General features: G+C 43.6%; 1 protein-coding gene across 2 annotated transcripts in view; it reads left to right on the top strand.

The window, feature by feature from the left end:
* Positions 1 to 1,079: 1,079 nt before the first annotated feature.
* Positions 1,080 to 23,001, top strand: part of Nudcd3 (NudC domain containing 3) — a 96,183-nt gene continuing 74,261 nt past the window's right edge. The window contains exons 1-2 of one of the 2 annotated variants that reach the window (XM_075944259.1): positions 1,080 to 1,569; positions 7,155 to 7,477. In XM_075944259.1, the coding sequence (XP_075800374.1) occupies positions 1,378 to 1,569; positions 7,155 to 7,477 (515 nt within the window). In that variant the 5' untranslated portion in view covers positions 1,080 to 1,377. The remainder of the gene's footprint in view (positions 1,570 to 7,154; positions 7,478 to 23,001) is intronic. The other variant, XM_075944260.1, reaches the window with a different exon arrangement.

Genomic DNA, 23,001 nt, shown 5'->3' with positions numbered 1-23,001 from the left:
TACTTTTCTTTCATTCTGCATATCTGACCCCCTCCACGTCTGTTGACCTCTCCCCTGCACCTCAATTACCTTCTTTTACTTCCTGTTTCTGCCTGGAAGTCCGGCCTATACTTCCTGTCTAGCTCTTGGCTGCTCAGCTCTTTATTAAACCAATCACAGCAATATATCTTCACACAGTGTACAAATATCCCACAAGTGGATATGACTGGCCGACTGAACAGGACCAGTGAGGAGAGGGGAGAGGAAGAGAAGACTAACCTGGAGTCAAGAGGTCAAAGGGGGCAAAAGGACCTTGTTACTGAGATGGCAGAGTTATTAAGAATTCAGAGAAGCGCGGCGGGGGAAGCCCAGTGGGTTAGGGTAGGGCAGGGTATGGCAGACAGGTGGACCCTGTAACAGGTAGGGACTGAGCGACGCTGGTGGCCGGACGAGTCTGCTTTGATATGTTAATAGACACTTGAGCCATTTGTCTGGGGTTTGAGACCTAACATATATTTCTAGTCTTTTATTTATTTGATTGATTGAGACAGGGTTTTACTTTGTAGCCAGGTTGGCCTTTAATTTGGAGCTTTATACTGGTTTATACTACTTTACAAGCACTTATTGAGAATGACGTGTATACATGCACATACACGTACTATACATGCAGATACAGATATACACTTTATAGTGTTATATTTCTTTTTCCTTCTTTGAGCTTTTCACACTTCTCCTTTCAAGTCACCTTGAATTTCTTCTGGTGCAACTTTCTGAGTTTCACTCATTGCTCTGTTATTAATATGAATTTTATACAACCCTATAACGTTCCTTTTCTCTGGCTCACAAAACGTGGTTGCCCTGCCTTTAAGAAGGCCCTCTAACTGGGCACACCTTTAATCCCAGCACTCGGGAGGCAGAGGCAGGCGGATCTCTGAATTCGAGGACAGCTTGGTCCACAAGAGCAGTGAGTTCCAGGATAGGCTCAAAAAAAAAAAAAAAAAAAAAAGCCCTCTAGCTACTAGGTAGGAATTCAAACTAGAAAGGCTCCCAGACCACGTGACAACATCTCCCGTGAACACGTCATGTTGCCGTCAGCCAATACTTCCGCCCTCTTCAAATATGGCTGGTAAGCGCTCTCCGCACCGCAACTATGGCCGTTTTTACTTGTAGAAACCATAATGGATTACATACCAGTCTCCTTTAGGCAGATATCGCGGCGGAGGACATCCAGCAGGAGAGCAAGGAGGACAGTCGCTTATTGCCAGTAGTAACAAGCGCGGACCGGAAGTTCCGCGTCTTCGTTGTCCGGGGGAGCCGTTAGGCACGAACGCCGGAAGTAGCCAATCGGCCGGTGTGAGGCGGTGCCCACTGAGTTCGCGTCCCTCGGGCAGCGGAGCCATGGAGCCCGGGGCTGCTGAGCTTTATGACCAGGCCCTGCTGGGCATCCTGCAGCACGTGGGCAATGTCCAGGACTTTCTGCGCGTGCTCTTCGGCTTTCTCTACCGCAAGACCGATTTCTACCGCCTGCTGCGCCACCCTTCGGACCGCATGGGCTTCCCTCCAGGGGCCGCGCAGGCCCTGGTGTTGCAGGTGAGGTGGGGAACGACGGGCCACTGGGGTCCAGCATGACTTTATTCCACTTCTACGTCCCAGCGCCAGACCTGCTCCAGGCTCGCGTCCTATGCCCCTGACCAGCGCCACTCCTCATCCCAACCCTTCAGATTTTTGCGGTTCTCCCTGGGCTACCAAAGGTGATTTTGTGTAAGTGGCCAGGCGTTATCTGAGGCGCGAAGCCGTTGTCAGGGATGCGTGCCGCTTTGGGAGCCGCCTGGGACTGTGCGGGACATTCTTAGGTGTTGGAAGCTGCCAGTCTGCTTTTGAGGGCCTCCGAGCATCCTGTGGGCATCCTTAGAATGTCGCAGGGGGTTGTGCTAGGCTGTATTCAAACCGTGCAGGCGGGTGGGGAAAGACTTTCACAGTGGCAGAAACTTGAATATTTTAGAACTGCCGGGCTCAGGAGGTGACAGGAATGACCGGTTCGTTTTGATTGGTGGGTGTGGCCGCTTGCCAGTGACCTAACTCGAGTACACTCAAAATAATAATGAAATTTACATTTGGATTTAAATCTGTACGTCCCAGGTTAAATTTATTGTTTTTGAAGCGTTACTATTACTGACTGAAGTTGTCTGGACACCTGTTTAAAGTCGTTTTGTTTTGAGACAGGGTTTTGCTCTGTAGCACTTGGTTGGCTTGGAACTTGCCCGGTAGACCAGGGTGTCTTTGAACCTGCGTTCCTCCTTTCTCTGACTCTCCAGCGCTGGAATTGTTGATACTGTCGTGTGTAGTCATAAACAAACATTTAATGAGTATGTTTAACACCCAGCTGTAATATAGGCTCTGATGATGTGGGTCTTTAAATAATGGTCTGTCTACTCATGACATGGTTCAGAAAACAAAGCACAGAAGGCAACAGAGAAAAGTCTGCTGGTTCTCTGTGTGTGTGTGGAGCTGTTTGGAAGGAAATAATAGAGATGGTAGTTATGAAGTTGAGAAAGTTTTGTAGGAAAGGTTAGATTTTTGGTGAGATTAAAAGTATTGCGGGTGTGTGGTTTGGTACATCTTTATTCTCAACACTCCCGAGGCAGAGGCCGGCAGATTCTGTGAGTCTGAGGTCAGCCTGGTCTACAAAGTGAATTCCAGGACAGCCAGGGCTGTTACACTGAGAAACCCTGTCTCAAGAAACCAAAACAACAACAAAAAAGTATTGAGGGGAGCATCAAGTTTGCCTGTTAGAATCCGATTCTCTGGCACCTGTAAAGTGCTTCGTGTTTCCTTCTAAGTGTCTGAGTCCAGCCTGTGTGATTATCAGTTCCTCCATAAGGAAGAAACCAAAGCTTAGGATGTCCTTAGTAACTGTCAACATAGTGGTAGGCGATGGGTGGATGGGATGTTTTGCTACTGAGGCTCCGTTTCAGAATGGAACCACAGTAACGAGTCCTCATCAGTGGCCTGAGTGCCGTTTGAGTAACTGGAGAGTGAGAGGTACGTTACTTTATAATGAAGTCTTGCCACTTGATCTTCAGAGTCCGTCTGAATTCGGTCAGTTCAGCAAGCTTAAACGATGGGACAAGAACTTCGCTCAGCTATTGTGTCATAGCTGCAACTCATGGCTTCAATTTTCTGATTCCAAATCTTTCTGTTTTGTCATTTAACCATTCTGTAGTAGGGTGGAAACTTCCGTTTCGGTTGTAGAAAGGTTTGGATGAGAAAAGAATATATCTCTGTAGCTGGTGTTTGGCTCTCTGGTGTAGTACATATTATTTTAACTTTAACACAATTGAGGGGTTGGTTCTTGTTTATCCGATGAGCTGACAGAGGTAATGCATTTATTTACCCTGTAACTTTATAAAACAGCTACCTCTTAAAGATAGATTACAATGTGTTGGCCATTCTCTTGGAGGAAGGGGAAGAATGGATCAAAGATTGCAAGGTTCCAAATCTGGGTGACTCACAGTGACATTCCTTAACTGTACTGTCATTTGGATTTGGGGGTGGGGGTTAGGTGTTTGGTTTTTTTTTTTTTTTGATTTTTCAAGACAGGGTTTCTCTGTAGCTTTTGGTTCCTGTCCTGGAACTAGCTCTTGTAGACCAGGCTGGCCTCGAACTCACAGAGATCCGCCTGCGTCTGCCTCCCGAGTGCTGGGATTAAAGGCGTGCGCCACCACCGCCCGGCTTTTTTTTTAGACAAATTGAATTTGAGATTGCAGACAAGTTCTGACCTATAGGCTGTTGGAATTGAGGAACTGGATCTTGGAGGGACTGGTGAGGTCTGAAGGAGAGGAGCCCAAAGTAGAGGATAGCTGGGGAACAGTCACAGTGAAGGACATTGGGTTTCACTGAAGCCGAGGGAACAGTCTTTTGTTTGTTTGTTTTTGCTAGACGGGGTTTGTCAGTGTAGTCCTACCGAAGACAAGGCTGGCCTTGAACTCAGGGAGATCCACCTGCCTCTGCCTACCAAACTCTGGGACTACAAGCACTTGCCACAGGTTTAAGAGGTTTTTGTTTGTCCTCACCCCCTTTGTCCACCCCTAGGTCATTCTCGCACATTAGCCTTGAGAGGCTTTTTTCTTTTCAGTTTCTACTTGCAAACAAGTGTTACTTGATCACTGGTTTGAGTCCTGGGAAACAGAGACTTTTAAACTGATTGCATTTTTGAAATTTTTTTAAATTTAAATTTTGTTTTGTGTGTATAATTTTTTTTTTTTTTGAGAAAGGGTCTTACCATGTAGCCTTGACTGGCTTGGAATCCACTATATAGACCAGGCTGGCTTCAAATTCACAAAGATCATCCTGCCTTTGCCTCCTGTTTTTGGGATTAAAGGTGTGTGCTGCCATGCCCTGCCAACCAAGAAACTTTTAAAAAGCATATATTCTTAACCAGGTGTGGTGGCGCACATCTTTAATCCCAGCACTCGGGAGGCAGAAGCAGGCGGATCTCTGAATTTGAGGCCAGCCTGGTCTACAGAGTGAGTTCCAGGACAGCCAGAGCTACACAGAGAAACCTTGTCAAACTGTTAAAAAAAAAAAAAAGTATATGTTTTTGAATATTTTTATTGGGTAGGTCATAGTGAGTCTCAAGTATCTGCTTATCCATCCATCCATCCATCCATCCATCCATCTATCTATCTATCTATCATCTATCATCTATCTTTAATTTACAGAAAGTCTTTGGCTTGTAAGGTGGGTTCAGTATTGCTGAGGGAGTGATATTAGATATCAGTTGGATAGAGTGGCACAGACACACACAGCATTATGGCATTTCTACTCAACTGTTTGTTTTTGTGTTCCTGATTCAGATCCGAAGATTCTTTCCCATGACTTCCTCTTTCCAAGTGTGATTGATACCAGGGTCTCTGTGAATACAGGCAGAGAAAGTTTGGCTGTGTTTTTGTGGAACTTGAGAGCTTCCTGCTGATATTTTGAGGCGTGGACTGTTATTTATTTATTTAGTCAACTTAATACAAACCAAGCCCTCTAGAAGGAGGTAATTTCAGTCGAGGAAGTCTGCAGGGCATGTTCTTGATTGATGATTCATGTGGGCAGTGCCATCCCTGATCATGTGGTTCTGGGATGTATAGGAAAGCAGGCTGGGCAAGTCAGTAGCTGTCATTACTCCAGTCTCTGCTTTGTTCCTGCTTTGATCTCACCTGGTGATGGACTGTATCCTCTAAGCCAAATAAACCCTTTTTTTCCCAAGTTGCTTTTTTTGTTCTTTTTGTTTTTTGTTTCTTGAGACAGGGTTTCTTAGTGTAGCTTTGGAACCTGTCCTGGATATCAGTCTGTAGTCCTAGGCTGGCCTCGAACTCACAGAGATCTGCTTGCCTCTGCCTCCCAAGTGCTGGGATTAAAGGTGTGTGCTACCCCTGGATCATGATGTTTTTATCACAGCAATAGAAAAAAAATAGCTGTGAGTAAGGTCACTTTTTTCCTTCTAAGGTCTTTTTGGTTTTAGACAGGGTTTCTCTATGTAACCTTAGCTGTCCTGAAACTTGCTCTGTAGACCAAGCTTAAACTCACAGAGATCCACCTTCCTCTGCCTCCTAAGTGCTGGGATTAAAGGCGTACGCCACCACCTGACTCCTTAGAAGGTCAGGAATGAAGTTTGTTATAATCTTGTTCTTTTCCATTATGTATTACAAAATATTAAGAAAAAAAAGTAGTTTAGTTTGACATGTTAGTCTGTACAGTTGATAATCCCTGGAGTCCAGTGTAAGAATCACTGCTTAGTTGTAGTCTTTGTTAGGACAATCAGGAAGCTACCTGTATCTTATTCCTCTTAGAACTTGTTGGAAAAGCTTAAGCAAGTCAGTTCACCTCTTATCCTCTGAGCTCTTTTTTTTTTTTTTTTGGATTTTTTTCAGATTTTTTTGAGACAGGGTTTCTCCGTAACTTTTTGGTTCCTGTCCTGGAACTAGCTCTTTTTTTTTTTTTTTTAAGTTTTTCAAGACAGGGTTTCTCTGTAGCTTTGGAGCCTGCCTTGGCACTAGCTCTTGTAGACCAGGCTGGACTCGAACTCACAGAGATCCGCCTGCCTCTGCCTCCTGAGTGCTGGGATTAAAGGCGCGCGCCACCACCGTCCGGCTGTCCTCTGAGCTCTTACTGAAGGTCACGGACCCCTGTTCCTGGCTAGGACTTGTGAAGTTAGGGTGAGTGCTGTGAACATGGCAGCTGGCGCTCTGGAGTGGCCTGAGAACTAGGTGGTACAGATGGACAAGTGGAAGGGGTTCAGCAGGCAGAGTTTGTAAAGGCCTCAGGAAGGATGAGGACTAGCAGGGCTTGGTTTGGAGCAGCCTGTGGTAGCAACCTGTGGTAGCAGTCTGAGGTTATGGGAGAGATTCCTAACTGCTCCATTTTTTGTAGTTAAGGTGAAGACCTGAGGTGTTAGAGACAAAGTGGTTTTGAGCACAAAGGACTCAGGTACTTGTTGGCATGAGTGCTGGAGAGAAGCTAGTGGAACCTTCAGGTTGCCTGTGGAGTAGAAAGGACTCGGGCTTGTCTGGCAGTGTCTTTTTATTTTGAGACAGACTCTGACTGTGTACCCATGGCTGTGCTGGCACTCACACTCACTATGTACCACTTACTATTGCACTAACCTGGATTGACCCTCCTGGGTACTGGGATTAAGGGCATGTGCCACCATGCCTGGCCTTTGTCTCCAGTTTTATTCTTTTAGGGTTTGTTTTGTTTTTTGTTTTTTTAAGACAGGGTTTCTCTGTGTAACAGCTGTCCTGGAACTCACCTTTTTGACCAGATTGGCCTTGAACTCACAGAGAGTCACCCGCCTCTCTCCCAAGTGCTGGAATTAAAGGCCCGCGCCACCACCACCCGGCCTCCTTTCACTTTTTAAGTCTGAATTGCTGGTACTTTCATGAATCTACAGTACCAGGGCAGTGTGTTCTTCACATGCTGGGAAGGTTGGTAAAAGTAATACAGTTAGAGCTGCTTAGCTTTGCATCCTCTGGGTTTGTAAGTACTGTTCACTTTGACTTGCTTTTGATTTTGTCAATTTTGGAATCTTCTTGAGGAAGAGCAGTTCCTACCAGCTTTATTTCTGTGTGATGTGTGTGCCAATGGGGGCAGGTGAACTGATTGTTGGATTGATGTTTCTTATTTAGGTCTTTAAAACATTTGATCACATGGCTCGCCAGGATGATGAGAAAAGGAAGAAGGAACTTGAAGAGAAAATCAGAAAAAAGGAAGAAGAAGCCAAGGCTGTGGCAGCTGCTACAGTTGAGAAGGAAGCCGTGCCGGTCCCAGTGCAGGAGGTGGAGATTGATGCTACTGCAGATTTCAGTGGGCCTCGGGAAGTAGAGAAGTTGGAGTCCCCAGGTCCACAGGGCCCTGAGCACAAGGTGACCAATGGCTTGGAGGAGGCAGAAGCTCCAGGAACTGCCAGCAGTGCTGCTGAAGGCCCTAAGGATCTCCCTGTGCTTCCCAGGTAGGAGCGGCTCCTCCGCAGTGTCCTCCTTTCTCTGCATTGGTTACGTTTGCCTAGGATTGGTTTTCATTTTGTGTGGTTTGTAAAATATCAGTTCTGTTTCAGTGGGGCAGTGGTTAAATAACAGAAATTTGCTTCTTAATAGTTCTAGAGGCTGGAAACCCACGATTAAAGTATTGCTTGGGTTGTTTGTTCTAAGGCCCCTATCTGTGGCTTGCAGACAGCCATCTTGTGGTGTCTTCATGTGGTCTTCACGGTCCTCTGTGCTTGCCTGGGTCTAATCTCCTGTTCTCAAGCTGCACCTCAGACATGCTAGTGTGCACGTTGCAGTCCATTCACGTGCTTCAAGGACCTTCTTCAGAAACTCATCTTTGAATTCCCTTACCCCAGAGGACTAGTCAGCTAAAGTATAGTCTTTATCTATTGTGTGTGGGTGGGCATGTGCCACAGGGCGTGTGTAGCAGTCAGAGGACAGCTCGGAAGAGTTAGTTCTCTTTTCCATCATGTGGGTTCCAGGGATCGACCTCAAGTTGTCAGACTAAGTGACAGGCACCTTTACCCCCTAAAAGGTAATTTTAATAGCCTCTGAATCATTCCTAGAAAAAAAGTTGACTTGTTTGGAAAATTTCTGGGAAAAGAGCTTCTCTTCCTGTCAGGGAACTTCGTAAATTAGCACCTGACTTATGAGAGCTGCAGACACCACATGAGTTTTCCTTTAGAGCCGCTTCTCCGGCGCTGCCGACTCCTTTGTGCCACCCCATCATCGTGCGCAGTGCCATTGCTTCCAGCTCCAGCCTCAACACCACTTCTTTACTCGGTGTCTATTTAGCACAGCAGCCCTTTAGGTGCACATTTAGGTGCATGTTGCCTTCAGTCTTCTAACTGTTCCACTGGCTGAGACAAATTAATGATCTGTTCATAGTCATGCAGCAATTGAGGGCCAGAGCCTGAATTAGAGCAGTTGTTGCCTACCAAAGCCCCTACTGTCTCTGTGTGGGAGCTGATTCTTTGGTTAGGAGTAGTATTGAATATTCAGCCTAGGGCCCTCACACATGCTAGGCAGATACTGCACTACTGAGGGACATCCTCAGCTCTTGATTCCTATTGTTCTTCTCCCTTCAGTAACACTGCTGAATGGAGGGTTCCTCCTGACGTCCCAACCCAAGGATTGATGTATACTTGAAGAACAGTCAGTCTAATGTAGGGCTAGGTTTACAACCTGATCCTGCTACTTCCTAAACATGATATTTTGGGCAAGCAATATAACTTCTCATGATCTGTTGTTATTTTTAATTTCATGTGTATGTGTGCTTTGCCTGCATTTATGCCTGTGTGCCTGTGGATGTCAGTGCCTGTGGAAGCTGGACAAGGGTGTTGGTTGCAATTGGGAATTGCCATATGAGGGCTGGAGAGATGGCTCAGTGGTTAAGAGCATTGCCTGCTCTTCCAAAGGTCCTGAGTTCAATTCCCAGCAACCACATGGTGGCTCACAACCATCTGTAACCCCTCTTCTGGCCTGCAGTCATACACACAGACAGAATATTGTATACATAATAAATAAATATTAAAAAAAAAAGAATTGCCATATGATTTTGAACTTAGGTCCCCTGGAAGAGCAGCCAATGCTTTTCACCTCTGAACCATCTCTAGCTCACTTCTTTATGAGATTCTTGAAACCTCTCTTGTAGCACTTTTGTGAATTTTAGATGAGCTCAGTAAGGCTGAGCTTGAGTATAAAGCATGTGCCTGCATCAAGTCTCACAGTGTCCTTCTGTCTGCCCAGGAGTTGAGCGCACCTAGCCCTTCCCAGTGAGGAGAGTGGGTACCTCCTTGCGTGTGTTGTGGCGGTGTCTGCTGGCTTTTCTTTTTTCTAGATAAATCTACTTTTTTCTTTTTTGACAAATCTGCTTCTTTCATCTCCAACTTCTGTTCTTCCTACTCCTTGTACTGTCTAACTTGTTTTGGGGAGTGAGTGTAGTTTTCATTTAGTGAAGCAAAGGAAACAATTTGGAACGCTCATTACTGAGTAGGTGACTAAGATTTGTAAAGATAGTATGGCAAGACAATAGTGTCTAGCTAAATAAGAAGTTAGGGAAACAATTGGATTCATGAAAGGGAAACTGTTCTTGAATATGGAGTTCTGAAAGAAGGGCTGTTATATGAAGGTTTAGAGTCTAGAAGTGGAGGAGGAAATCTGATACTTTGTTTTAATTTGAAGAACTTTTTTTTTTTCAGCTAAAAAATATTTGTTTGTTTTTTTCTTTTTCCTGTAGCCTAGGCTGACCTCAAGTTCTTTATGTAGTGTACAGACTGGCTTTGAATTCACAATCTTCCTGCCTCAAGTTTCTGAGTGCTGGGATAACCATCATATGCCACCATAAATGGCTCTTAAGAACTTTCTCGGGGCTGGAGAGATGGCTCAGTGGTTAAGAGCATTTCCTGTTCTTCCAAAGGTCCTGAGTTCAATTCCCAGCAACCACATGGTGGCTCACAACCATCTGTAATAAGGTCTGGTGCCCTCTTGTGGCCTGCAGGCATACACACAGACAGAATACTGTATAAATAATAAATAAATAAATATTTAAAAAAAAAATAAAAAAAAAGAACTTTCTCCCACACTAGGTAGAGATGGCCCCACCCCTCATCACGGGTGTGAGAGAGCTGGCCCTGATGGCTTGGGCCTAGAAGAGTTGGCTCCACCCTTCCTCCCCTGAGGGGGACGGTCCCAGCTGACGGACCAAATCAGCTACCACCCATACTCACATTATGGGGCTTTGAGTTGTTTCTCCCCAATGTCTAGCTGGAGTGTGTGGAAGGACTGGTCCTGTGGAACCATAGTCTCAGGATATCTGAGAGTAGTTTCTATGATGGTCCCGTACTGGTAGTGGACCAGACACCAGAGGCCTTGAACCAGACCAACAACTCATTGCAACATTTGCAAGATGCTGGGTGGTGGACCAGACTGGTCTTGATCTCTGGAACTCACAGAGATCTGCCTGCCTCTGCCTCTGCTGGGAATAAAGGTGTGTGCCACCACCTTCCAACTAGGTCCAGTTTATCTTAATACTTGCTCTTTTGGGGCTCCTTCCTTCCTTCCTTCCTTCCTTCCTTCCTTCCTTCCTTCCTTCCTTCCTTCCTTCCTTCCTTCCTTCCTTCCTTCCTTCCTTCCTTCATTATGTATTCAGTGTTCTGCCTGCATGTATCCCAGAAGGCCAGAGGAGGGCACCAAATCTCATTACAGATGGTTGTGAGCACATGTGGTTGCTGGGAATTGAACTCAGGACCTCTGGAAGAGCAGGTAAAGCTTTTGACCACTGAGCCGGCTCTCCAGCCCCCTGGGGCTATTTTCTCAATGCTGAAGAGTCCAGGTATTCAGAAAAGTCTTCTCAGCTGGACACCTTTAATCCCAGCACTTGGAGGCAGAGGCAGGTGGATCTTTGTGAGTTTGAGGCCAACCTGGTCTACAAGAGCTAGTTCCAGGACAGGCTCCAAAGCTACAGAGAAACCCTCTCTCAAAATATCAAAAAAAAAAAAAAAGAAAGAAAGAAAAAAGTCTTCTCATGTGTCTATGCCTTATAATCCCAACTCAGAGGTAGAGGCAGGAATATCACTTAAATTTGAGGCCAGCTTGGGCTATAGAGTGAGAACTGTCTCAAAAACAAAACAAAAAATACTTTACATTGTTACTGAGTGTAACAAAACATGATTTGCCTGTTTTTAAAGTGATCTTGAAGGTTGCCAATGTAGATATTGTGAGAGTTTTGTTTTTTTTTTTTATAAGTCAGGCAAGGCTACAGTCTCTAGTTACTCAAATACTTGTGCCAGCATTGCTATGAGGAAATATGTAGGTATGGGTAGGGTTTTTAGTAGTTGACTTGAAGCAGGGGAGGCCATCCTGTATGAGTGAGCCTGACCAATAAGCTGCAACTTCCCCAAAGTAAAAGAAATTCCTTCTGGGAATAGAATCTGCACTCAGTTTCTAGGGAGCTTATGGTGGCCTATGTGGATTTTGGACAGGCTTAGACATCCTTCATGTCATGTAAATATATTTAAAAACATTTTATTTTTTCATCCATTCATCGGAGACATCTACATAGCCCTGGCTGTCCTGGACCTTTCTGTATAACTGGTAACCAGGCTGGTCTCTGCTTCCTCAGTGCTAGGACTATACGTGTACATAACCATGCCTGGGTCTACGTTTGTTTATTCTTTTGTTAGTGTGTGTATGGGTGGACTTGTGCCGGGATGCGTATGTGGAGGCCAAAGGACAAGTTATGGAGCCGAGTTCTGACTTTCTAACCTCTGGGTTCCAGGGATTGAACTCGGGTCGACAGGCTTAGTGGCAGGCACCCTACTCACCAAGCCATCTTGCCAGCCTTCAGTATTTGCTGCTAGTTCTGTTTCTCTGGCTTAACTCTTGATAGATACAGATGTTTCATGGTATAGTTGTTGCTAAGTGAGAGTAAGGATATAAACTTTACTTTTGAATGCCAAATTTGAAAGCAGAATTTGAAAAGCCTAGAGAAGAAATGCGTTTTTAAAATTGATTTTATTGAGGTATACATTTTTCTCAGTTCCCTTCTCTTCCTCTCCCCTTCCCTTCAGCCCTTTTCCATGGTCCCCATGCTCCCAATTTACTCTGGAGATCTTGTCTTTTCTACTTCCCATGTAGATTAGATCCACATATGTCTCTCTTAGGGTCCTCATTGTTGTCTAGGTTCTCTGGGATTGTGATTTGTAGACTGGTTTTCTTTGCTTTATGTCTAAAAACCACGTTTGAGTGAGTATATATGATATATGTGTTTCTGGATCTGGGTTACCTCACTCAGTATAATGTTTTCTAGATCCATCCATTTGCCTGCAGATTTCAAGATGTCAGTATTTTTTCTGCTGTGTAGTGCTCCATTGTGTAAATGTACCACATTTTCCTTATCCATTCTTCGGTCTGGGGGAATTAAGGTTGTTTCCAGGTTCTGACTATGACAAAAAATGCTGCTATGAACATAGTTGAGCACATATCCTTGTGATACGATTGAGCATCCTTTGGGTATATACCCAAAAGTGGTATTGCTAGATTTTAAGGAAGGTTGTTTCCTAATTTTCTGAGAAATCACTGTACTGAAATCCAAAGCGGCTGTACCAGCTTGCACTCCCACCAGCAATGCAGAAGTGTTCCCTTTTCCCCACAACCTCTCCAGCATAAGTTGTCATCAGTGTTTTTGATCTTGGCCATTCTGATATGTCTAAGATGGAATCTCAGAGTTGTTTTGATTTGCAAAGAAATGCGTTTTTCACAGTGGTTCCCAGAGTGGTGGAGTACAGAGTGCTTTAATGTGTGTCTATCTTTGCGTGTATGTGTGCACATGGAGGTCAGAAGACGGCCTCCATGCTCTTCCTCAGGCACCTCGCCTATCCCCAACCCCTTTTATTTGATTCTGATAGGATCTTATTATCTTGGAACTTTGCCAAGTAGGCTAGGCTAAGTGGATAGTGAACTTCTGGAGACCCACCCGTCTGCCTTTCCCAGACTAAGATTATCATCCTCCACCATACCTGACTTTGTTTTGTTTTGACTTGGGTTCTGGAGGTTAAACTCAGCTCTTTACACTTTATTATTTTTTTTTCTTTTCAAAACAGGGTCTCACTTTGTAGTCCTGTCTGAGCTCGAACACACAGAGCTCTGTCTGCCACTGATTTTCCGAGTGGTGAAAGATGTGCACCAGTAGGCTTTGCTTAGGTCTTTACACTTTTCAGGCAGGTATTTTACTGACTGAGCCATCCCCTCAATCCCTCATTTTTATTTTTATCTTTTTTTTAAATACAAATGAGAAATTTCGTTTCACTATTTTTTATAATTTCTAAAAAATAAAGGACATTTATGGTTTTTTATTTGAGTAATGAACTAGATAGAATACTCACCTTATTGTAGGACTGTACTTTCAATTCTTGAACCAGTGGGCTGCATTTTACTTATAGCTCCAGTCAGAATACTACCATAGCAGTGAGTTTGGAGTGAGGTTTGCGTGTGTTTCAGAGGCCAGCGCTTGGGACCACAATGGCTTATCCTTCGGTCGTGTAATATGCAGTGCATCAGTTACAACTGAGGCTTGATCTCTAGCTGCAGCTGAGATGACTGTTTGTGCACGGCTGGAAACGGAATGTCAAAGGCTGTCTGTCCTTCCCTTGTCCCACCTGGAGCTGGATCTTGAGTTCCTCCACCAATTCATTATCCATGGCAAATGTGAAGATTTGTCATTGTGTGAGTTAAATCATTGAAGAAGAGTCTTCAGGTGACCACACCGAGGTACCTCCCCTTCTGAGAACTCTTTCCAAAGTTAGTTACCCCAGGACCCAAGATTTTGAGCTCTGTTTTTTCCCCCCTTCCCTCCCTTTGGTTTTTAGACAGGTCTTACAGTCCAGGATGACCTTGAATCCTGACTTTTTTTCTCCGCCTCCTAAGTTGTGGGTTACAGGTGTGAACCCCCATGCCCGGCTTTGCCTGCTTGCTCTTCCCACACTGCGTGTTTCATTGCTTTCTGATGACCTGTGTTAGACATTTACAGCATTGACAGACACTTCCGAGTCAGTAAAATTCCATGACATGCTTATTTAACAAAATTTGGCATAAGTGCTGGGGGAAGGAAAGACAGGCTAATAAATCATGTATTTGTAGTTTGCATATGCATTTTTATTATAAGTTTATTAGTGTATATAGTACACTGTGTTTTGTTTGTTTTTTTGAGACAGGTTCTCATTTACTGTGGTAACCCTGGTTGCCTTGGAACTCGCTCTTTGGACATGGCTGGTCTCTGCTCACTAAGATCTCTGCCTCTGCTTCTCCTTGCTGGGGTTAAAGAAGGGTGGCACTGTGCCTGGCTATTAAACTTGATGTTTTTGTGCGTGATTAACACTTCCTCACAGCCAAAAGGCTGGGAAGCAGTCATTTTGTATCTTTTGAAACATAATTTACCTAGCGGTGCAATGAACTTTGTTTGGGAATATAGTTTATGACTTCTATCAATAGTCTTGTAGTCAGCACAGCCATGGTAGAGACATTTGCATTAGCCCAGACTATACTGTGCTGTTTTTGTACCAATCTTCAGGCCCTGCAATCTTGTACAGGGCTCTTCCTTAAACTTTATGTGTGTGTTCGTGCGCGTTTGCACATATGTACTGACACATGTCAATGCCACAGCACATGGAATTAGTTCTCTACATCATGTGAGTGCTGGGGATTTGAACTCAGGCATTAGGTTTAGTGGCAAGTGCCTGCCTTACCCAACTGAGCCATTTTGTGGGCACTTACTAATTTCTTTCCTTTAGAATTATTTAAAAATTTTTGTTATTTTACTTTTTGCTTATGATATCTTGCTGTGTAGTCCAGGTTTTCCTCAACCTTGTGTGACATTTCTGCCTCCTCCACCTTCCAAATGCTAGAATTACAGGTATTGCACCATGCCTGGCTACAGTATACATTCTTATTTGTGTATAATGACTTAGAGTTTTACACGTAAAACTACAGGTACAGTATTTTTTGGGGTGATTAGGGGGGATATTTGAAGGAAATGTTAATTTGACCTGATTTTGGTATCACTCTGATGTTACTGTCTCCCCACTAATAAGCTACAATCGCTTTACATCTCATTGTTGTTTTCACCCCACTTTCACTGCTGGGATATGTCAAGCAAAAGTCAGAAATTGTCCAGGCCTGAGCCTGGCTTGGTGGCACATGCCTTTAGTACCAACTACATGAGCGGCTGTGGTGGGGAAATTGCTTGAGCTTGCAAGACCAGTCAGCCTGGACAACACAATGAGTCCCCATTTAAGGAGTGAGGAGAAGAAGGAGCAAAGGAAAAGAAGTGCTGGGGTGCTTGAAACACCCACTCGTTTGGGTACAAAAGATTTCCTGGCTGTGCAAGACTGTAAAGTACCTCATTGTTTTGGGAGTTGTTTGTAGTACTTCCTGTGTCTGTTTAAGTCTCAGTGTTTCTTCTAATGGACCAGTGACCAGTGCCAGTGAAGGTGACTAGTGCGGTGGAGAGAAGGGACGCACAGCTTTCAACATCTCTCTTGCTGGTCATAATCACCCCTCTTGAGTTGCCTGTTGTGGTTCCCCTCTTGGCTTCATCCCTGTTGAGAACTTAGATTGGGTTTTCCTCACAGCCAAGCTGTCAGAGCACCTGCAGTTCAGGCTCTCCACCTGCAGGTGTTGCTACAGGCAGTGGAAAAGCTGTGCTTGGGTCTGGGGAGCTCATGAAAGGATCTTGACAGCATGTGGCAGTTCTGCTTTTTCTTATATAAATCACGAACAGATTCCTTATAAAGGAGGAAGAGGGGGGAAAAGTAGAATGTAAGTTATCTGACGCACGCCTTTAATCCCAGCACTTGGGAGGCAGAGGTAGGCGAATCTCTCTGAGTTCGAGGCCAGGTCTGCAGAGCTAGTCTAGAGCAGCCAGGGCTACACTGAGAAACCTTGTCTTGGGGAATAAAAGAAAAAAAAGAATATAAATTATCACCCAGCATGGTGAGTCTGAGGCTGGTCTAGGCTACATAGTGACATAGTGAAACTCTTATCTTAAAAAAAAAAAAAAAAAAACAAAACAGATAAACAAAAGGAAGTCCCCGGCCACCCCAAACCATAGCAACACAACAAGCAAACAGTATCAGTTAATAGGTTATCTCCTAGGAAAAGTTACCCTGAATGCTAGAACCAAGTTCTTTTTTTTTTGTCTTGGATCCTGTGCTGTCTTATTGAGTAGGCATTACTACTGTGTCCAAACCACCCGTTCTTGCTTATCCTGCCTGTGCAGGGAAGCAGAGTGGGCAGTGTGAGGAGGGGGTGGCCTAGAACCGCATGATGGATGAGCTGCTTCACGCAGTTGATATGCTACTAAATGAAGTCATTAGTATTTTTTTCGTATTTTTGGCAGTGTGTCCTTTGTGCCTAGGGTTACAGGGACCTAGACACTTCTTGGGAAGTGAATTACATCATTTGGAAGAGGTTTCCTGGTAGTATGATACCATCCTTGGCTTTTGCAGTGCTGGGATCAAACCATGGTATGTATTACATAAGCATTCCATTGGGCTCTATCACCAAGAGTTTTTATTTTATTATTTTCTTTTGTTCTGTTTTGTTTTCCCCCTTTTTCTTTTTCTTTGAAAAAGGGTCAACTGGGAGGTGGTGCACGCCTTTAATCCCAGCACTTGGGGGGCAGAGGCAGGTGGAGCTCTGAGTTCAAGGCCAACCTGGTCTACAAAAGCTCAGTCCAGGACAGGCTTCAAAGCTACAGAGAAACCCTGTCTCAGAAAAACGGTAAAAACCAAACCAAACCAAAACAAAATAAAAAAAGGGTCTTGTATCACCCATCCTGGCCTCAAACTCACTATTTAGTCAGGTTTGGATTGAATTCCTCCTGATCCTCTTGCTTCTACCTCCTAGTTGTAGAAAGCCTTGTGCCACTATCCCTGACTGACTTGAGTCTGTGAGTCATCGTGTCATAGACCAGTGGTTCTCATCTTCCTAATTACTCAAACCTTTAATACAGTCCTCATGTTGTAGTGACTTTCAGCCATAAAATCATTTCATTGCTACTTTATAACTTTAATTTTGCTACTGTTATGAATCATAATGTAAGTATCTGATATGCAGGATTTATGACATGCAGCCTCCAAGTGGATTGTGACCCATAGGTCGAAAACCTCTGTCATGGAGGGACTGCTGATCTCCTTGGGACCTTGTTTCTAAGTCTCCTGCCTTAGTAATGAGTGTTAGTGCTCATGAGCTGATATCTCCCGAGACCCCTGCTGCAGTCAGCCTCACCTTGAGAAGGCTTCACCGTAGAAGTTTAAGGAGAACGTTAGCACAGATTTTGTAGCACTGGTGCCCGTGATGATGTTTCTTAGGGAGGCTCTCAGAGTGAGACCTGTGCATGAGGCTCTGGATGCAGTCACACTACTTGTGAAAGCTGGGTCCTTTGGTTTATCTCTTTTATACAGTTCTCCATTTGCTGGTTAAGGCCTTCTTCAGGAGGCTGGTGTAGATGGTCCCTTGGTAAAGTCATGGTGGCATAGTCAGAAATCACCCGATGTCCATCCTGAAGGTTATTGAAAGGGTTGAATAAATACTGAAAACCTGCTTAGCGTGGTTCCTGATGGGGTGATCACTCAGTCAGGGGCTAGCTATTATTACTGAAGTCGTTTGTCCTAAAAAAAGAGAAATTTGTTTTTCTTTTGGATAATACTCATACAACATTTGGGAAATAGACAAATATGTAAATGAAGAAAATCTCACTACTCCTTACTAAAGTTTTGGGATATTTTCTGTAATTTTTCCTATGTATGTAAACATAGGCATACATTTAAATATATATCTTTTAAAAATTATTTGTTTTTATTTCACATATATTTGTGTTTTGCCTGCATGTATGTTTGTGTGAAGCTCTTAGATCCCCTGAAACTGGAGTTACAGACAGGTGTGAGCTGCCAGGTGGGTTCTGGGAATTGAACCTAGGTCCTCTGGAAGAGCAGCCAGTGTTCTTAACCACTGAGCCAACTCTCCAGCCTCTAAAAACATGTATTTGTAAACTTTTATGACATGTCTTTCTATTTTGCTGAATAGTATAGCTTGAGAATTTCCAGCATTGTCTTTATACTCTGAATTCCTACTGCACACTGAGGGGTGTGAGATGCCGGAATGACTTGCATGCATAGCCTGTGCTCAGAGGGAGTAGAGGGGTGGTTGCTTGTTGCTTTAGATTCAGCGCTCTATGGAGCTCACCTGGGGACAGAGTCCCAACTTGCCTGCTGTTTCATCTTGCAGATAACTCACCCTAAAATGACTGCTTTTAAAGGAAGTTTAGACATCAGAGGCCTACAGAGGACCTGATTTAAGTCACAGCTAGGAAGACTTTTGCTTTCTAGAAAGTACTTGCTCACTTACTGATTTACTTGCTAATTTATTCTTGAGCTAGGATCTAGTTATCTAACACTGACTAGCCTAAAACTCTGCTTAGCTTTCTTAGTGCTAGGATTGCAGGATTAACGCCCAGTGTATTTTAATTTTGTTATTTGGCAATTTATTTGATTTTTATTTCCTGGTGAGACTTAACAGGCTTTGTTTTTAGAAAGCAGTAGCTTATGTTTTTTGGACATTGAAGCTGTATCAGAAATGACTTGGTTTGTCAGAATTATAGAGGGTCTGAGGGTGGAGGAAGAAGCATTTGCAGTAGCCTGGAAAAATGTGTTTTTCAAAATAGTGATAATCACTGATCTGCTTACTTTTTTCAGATGAAAAAATTCAGATCTGGGGCTGGAGAGATGGCTCAGTGGTTAAGAGCACCGGCTGCTCTTCCAGAGGTCCTGAGTTCAATTCCCAGCAACCATATGGTGGCTCACAACCATCTGTAATGAGATTTGGCGCCCTCTTCCTGCATGTGGGCATACACGGAGGCAGACTGTTGTATACATAATAAATAAATAAATAAATCTTTTTTTTAAAAAATTAAGATCTACCATTACAAAGGACTTAGAGGGAAGGACTAGAGTTGCTGGAGACTGGAGTGGCACTGTTTCACTAGGGCTGAACATGAATTCATTTTCTTTCCTTTGTGAAGAGAAAGTAACTATAGCCAGACTATCTGAAAGATGCTTTTAAGCTGAGGTAGTGGACTAGAGATGCAGCTCAGCTGGTAGTGTGCTTGCCTAGCATGTGCAAGGCTCTGGGTTCAGTTTCCAGCACACATAAATCAGGCTCGATGGCACATATACCGTATCCTAGCTCTTGGACGAGGCAGGAGGATCAGAAGGTCAGTGCCATCCTCAGCTACTTACAGAGCTCGAGGCTAGCCCTGGCTACCTGAGACTATCTAGAAGAAGAGCCACGACCACCAACTTGTATTTGAATTGGGGCATAATAATTTATGTTAATTTTTGCATTTAAGACATAATATATATAATTCTTAAAACTTTTGTTAGGTAGAATTTGCAGTAGAAACCGCAGCGGGCATAAGAATGCAGGACTTCCTACATCCTGCATGCTCGTCAGAACTTCTGTCTTCTGTTACTCAGAACACACTCTGCCTCACAACATCTCAGCCCAGTGTTTTCAGCAAGTCTTTACACTTAGTTTCCTTATAACATTCTGTAATATGGTTTGTTTGATTCTGACTGTAAATGACACTGCAAACACTTATGGCTCACAATTGACAATTTCCACCCTCAATCTTGTTAAGAAATCGGTGAGCCAAGGCCCTGGGTTTATTCCCCAGAACCCTCTTTTTTTTTTTGATTTATTTTTATTATTTTTTAACCTCAAAACCATTTTTTTAAAAAAAGAAAAAAGGCTGTTTGTTGGGCTTGCTGTTGGATTTTGCAGATTGTTAACTGTGAGCTGGTTCAGCATGTCCTCTGTCCTAGTTCTTGTAAGTCAGAGTTGGATTAAGCGTAGCATTTTTTAAAGTTACAAGACTATGTAATGGAAATGAATTGTTCTTCCTGGAGTCAATTTGTCCATAGCGTCTTCTGTAAATTTATTCGTGTGCGCGTATACTTTGCCTATTCTACACAGTACATGTGTATACACAGCACATCTGTGGCTGTTGACTTTGCCACATCTCCTAAATGTGCTGTGGTCATTCAGGCTTGATAAGCGACTGGCACTGACTTAGTGCTTTCTGTTGCCAGGCACCCGCTCCTTAGTACACATGTGAGTTTTTACTGTCCTTAAAACTAAATGGGGTAGGACTGTTCATCCTCCATCTTATGGTTCAGAAAAGTGGCTTGTGTTCAGTTCGCTGCTGAGGAATGGAGTCTGGGCTTTCTTTCCACTGAATGTTTGGCACCAAGGTTCTTCACCATAGCTGACCTTACCCTCATTGGGGATTTAAAATGAAAATTACTAGGCCTCTTCACTAGAGGTCTATTTGATAGCTCTGGGTGTGGTTTGTATATCTTGTGGATTTTCAGAAGCTTCCCAGTGATGAATATGTGGCCAGGGTTTTTCTTGACATAGAGTGTTATATCCTATGGATTTTTAGGGTTATTGTCTAATGGGTCCCTGTGGGGGGCAGTGCCTATTTAAACTGTTTACAGTATGCTGGTCACAAATGATGCTGCAGTTAATATGTGTGCATTTCTTGGAACATGTGTATGTGTATCAGTTGGATGAATTCCTAGAACAGGATACTGGGTCAGAAGGTTTTTTGTTTTTTTTAAATTTTGATGGATGTTGCTAAATTGGCCCCTGCGAGAGTCTATCCGTTTGCTCTCCCACTGCCAGCTTGCGTGAGGGAACCTGATCCCTTTCCAGCTTTAATAGTGGCTTAGACTCATTTCTGGGCTGTTCTTACCTGTTCTTTGGAATGCTATTCACTTTGACTTTCCTTAGGTTCTGATCTGTCTTTGTGTGTGCTTCTGGGTTTTCTTAGTTCCCATTCTGTCTATTTGCAAACACTACAAACTATATATTTCTTTTGTTTGCCATTACCAACCTATTTCCCTTCTTACGGATTTCTATCACATTTTTAGCACTTGGTAAGACTCATGTTTAATCATTTTCCCCAGACTTTTCTTTATAGAAATTAATTTTTCTATATGGAAATTTGATTGAAATTTTAATAGGGATATATTCAATTCTTGTTTTGGATTAGGATAAGCCGATATCTTTATAATTTTCTTTCTGTCTAAGAATAGGGTGAGTCTTTAAGTCTTGTGGAATTTTAATGTTTTTTTCTAGTAGAGAAACTGGAAATGAGACTCAGGTCTTTTCCTGGCTCCTAATAGTCTTATTTAATTTTGTTGGGTTTTCTAGGTGTATACACTGTTCAGTATTTATTATGTTTAGTAATAAATTATATTTTATTACTATATAATGACTATCTTTAGTAGTAAATTATATGTATTTTTTTGTACTTAGAATTTTAAATGTAACTGTGTATTTTTCTCACTGTCAAGCTTTGTTGCCAGGCAACTGAAAGGATGGAGTTGACAATCACTAAAGGCAGGAAAGACGGCTTCTGTGGGAGATGGGGGCTGGCTGTGGCTTATTGATTTAAGGGTCTGAAACTGACCAGAGGTCTAGGTGGCATGACAAAGTGAGCTGTGGACATGGGTTTGGAGTTCTGTGAAGAGCAGGGACTATTACATTTAAAACATTCACATTTAATGCAGTGGAGGCTGGCTATAGCTTGGATGCGTGTTACTGAGGCAGAGTGAAGATGAGAAAGGAGGTTTCAGGATTCTCCTAAGAGGCCCTTTGTCTACCCGTTTGCAGGAGATCCTAGCACTTGGCACGTAGATGGCATTTGGTGAGCCTGGATTTTGTGATCTGAAAAGATTTCTTTCAAGGGAGCAGGAAGGGAGCTCTGGTGAGGAGAGTGAACCTCTCTGAGTTGGTGTGTTCAAGTCAAGGATTAGACAAGCCTGGAAACATAGGTGACCCGTCATACCAGTGTGGTCAAACTTGATGTTGGAGTTCTCTTCTGTTCCCCTCGAATCTCTGTGAACACCCATGATCCTAGTCTCTGGTAGTTCTTGTTTCCCTTCTCACTGAGATGCTCCTAGAGGGGGTCCCCATGCTGTCTGCTCAGTGATGGCCCCAGAATGTACCTAGGCAGGCTGTCCCCTGTTCTCTGTCCTGCAGTTTGTAGATGGACACACTCCCAACTCTCGACATGCCTGCCCCTGTGTGCTCTCTTTGAAGTCTTCTCCTTTGGATCCCTTGTGCTCAATCCTGTCTTTTCTTGGTGGAGTATAGAGGTAGGAAGTCAGCTGGTAGGTGTACAGGATTGGGGCTGGCCCCACCACTGTCTTGTGTCCATGCCTCCATGAGCCGTTATCTCTATCTTGGCCCTGACTTTCTCATGAAAGGAATACCTAGCCACTCTGGATCCTAGCACCTTGCACAAACTTGGCCTTTGGTAAACAACTGAGTGAATGGTGATGGGCATTCAAAGTGTCCAACCTTGTAGTTTTAGCAATCTCATGAATGACATCATTCAGTTATTGTTTTTCCTCCATTTTTTCCATTTGTACATCATACACTACCCTGTCATTTTTTTGGGGGGGACTTTTTTTTTTAATTGATATTTATTGAGCTCTACATTTTTCTCTGCTCCCGTCCCTGCCTCTCCCCTCCTTTCAGTCCTCCCCCAAGGTCCCCATGCTCCCAATTTGCTCAGGAGATCTTGTCTTTTTCTACTTTCTACTTCCCATGTAGATTAGATCTATGTAAGTCTCTCTTAGTGTCCTCATTGTTGTCTAGGTTCTCTGGGATTGTGGTTGTGGTTTATAGGCTGACTTTCTTTGATTTATGTTTAAAAACCACCTATGAGTGAGTACATGTGATAATTGTCTTTCTGTGTCTGGGCTACCTCACTCAAAATAATGTTTTCTAGTTCCATCCATTTTCCTGCAAAATTCAAGCTGTCGTTATTTTTTCTGCTGTGTAAATGTACCACATTTTTCTTAACCATTCTTCGATCAAGGGGCATTTAGGCTGTTTTCAGGTTCTGGCTATGACAAGCACT

Source organism: Microtus pennsylvanicus, chromosome 12, assembly GCF_037038515.1.
Source record: "Microtus pennsylvanicus isolate mMicPen1 chromosome 12, mMicPen1.hap1, whole genome shotgun sequence".
Lineage (NCBI taxonomy): Eukaryota > Metazoa > Chordata > Mammalia > Rodentia > Cricetidae > Microtus > Microtus pennsylvanicus.
This window is presented reverse-complemented; position numbering and strand designations above follow the sequence as displayed.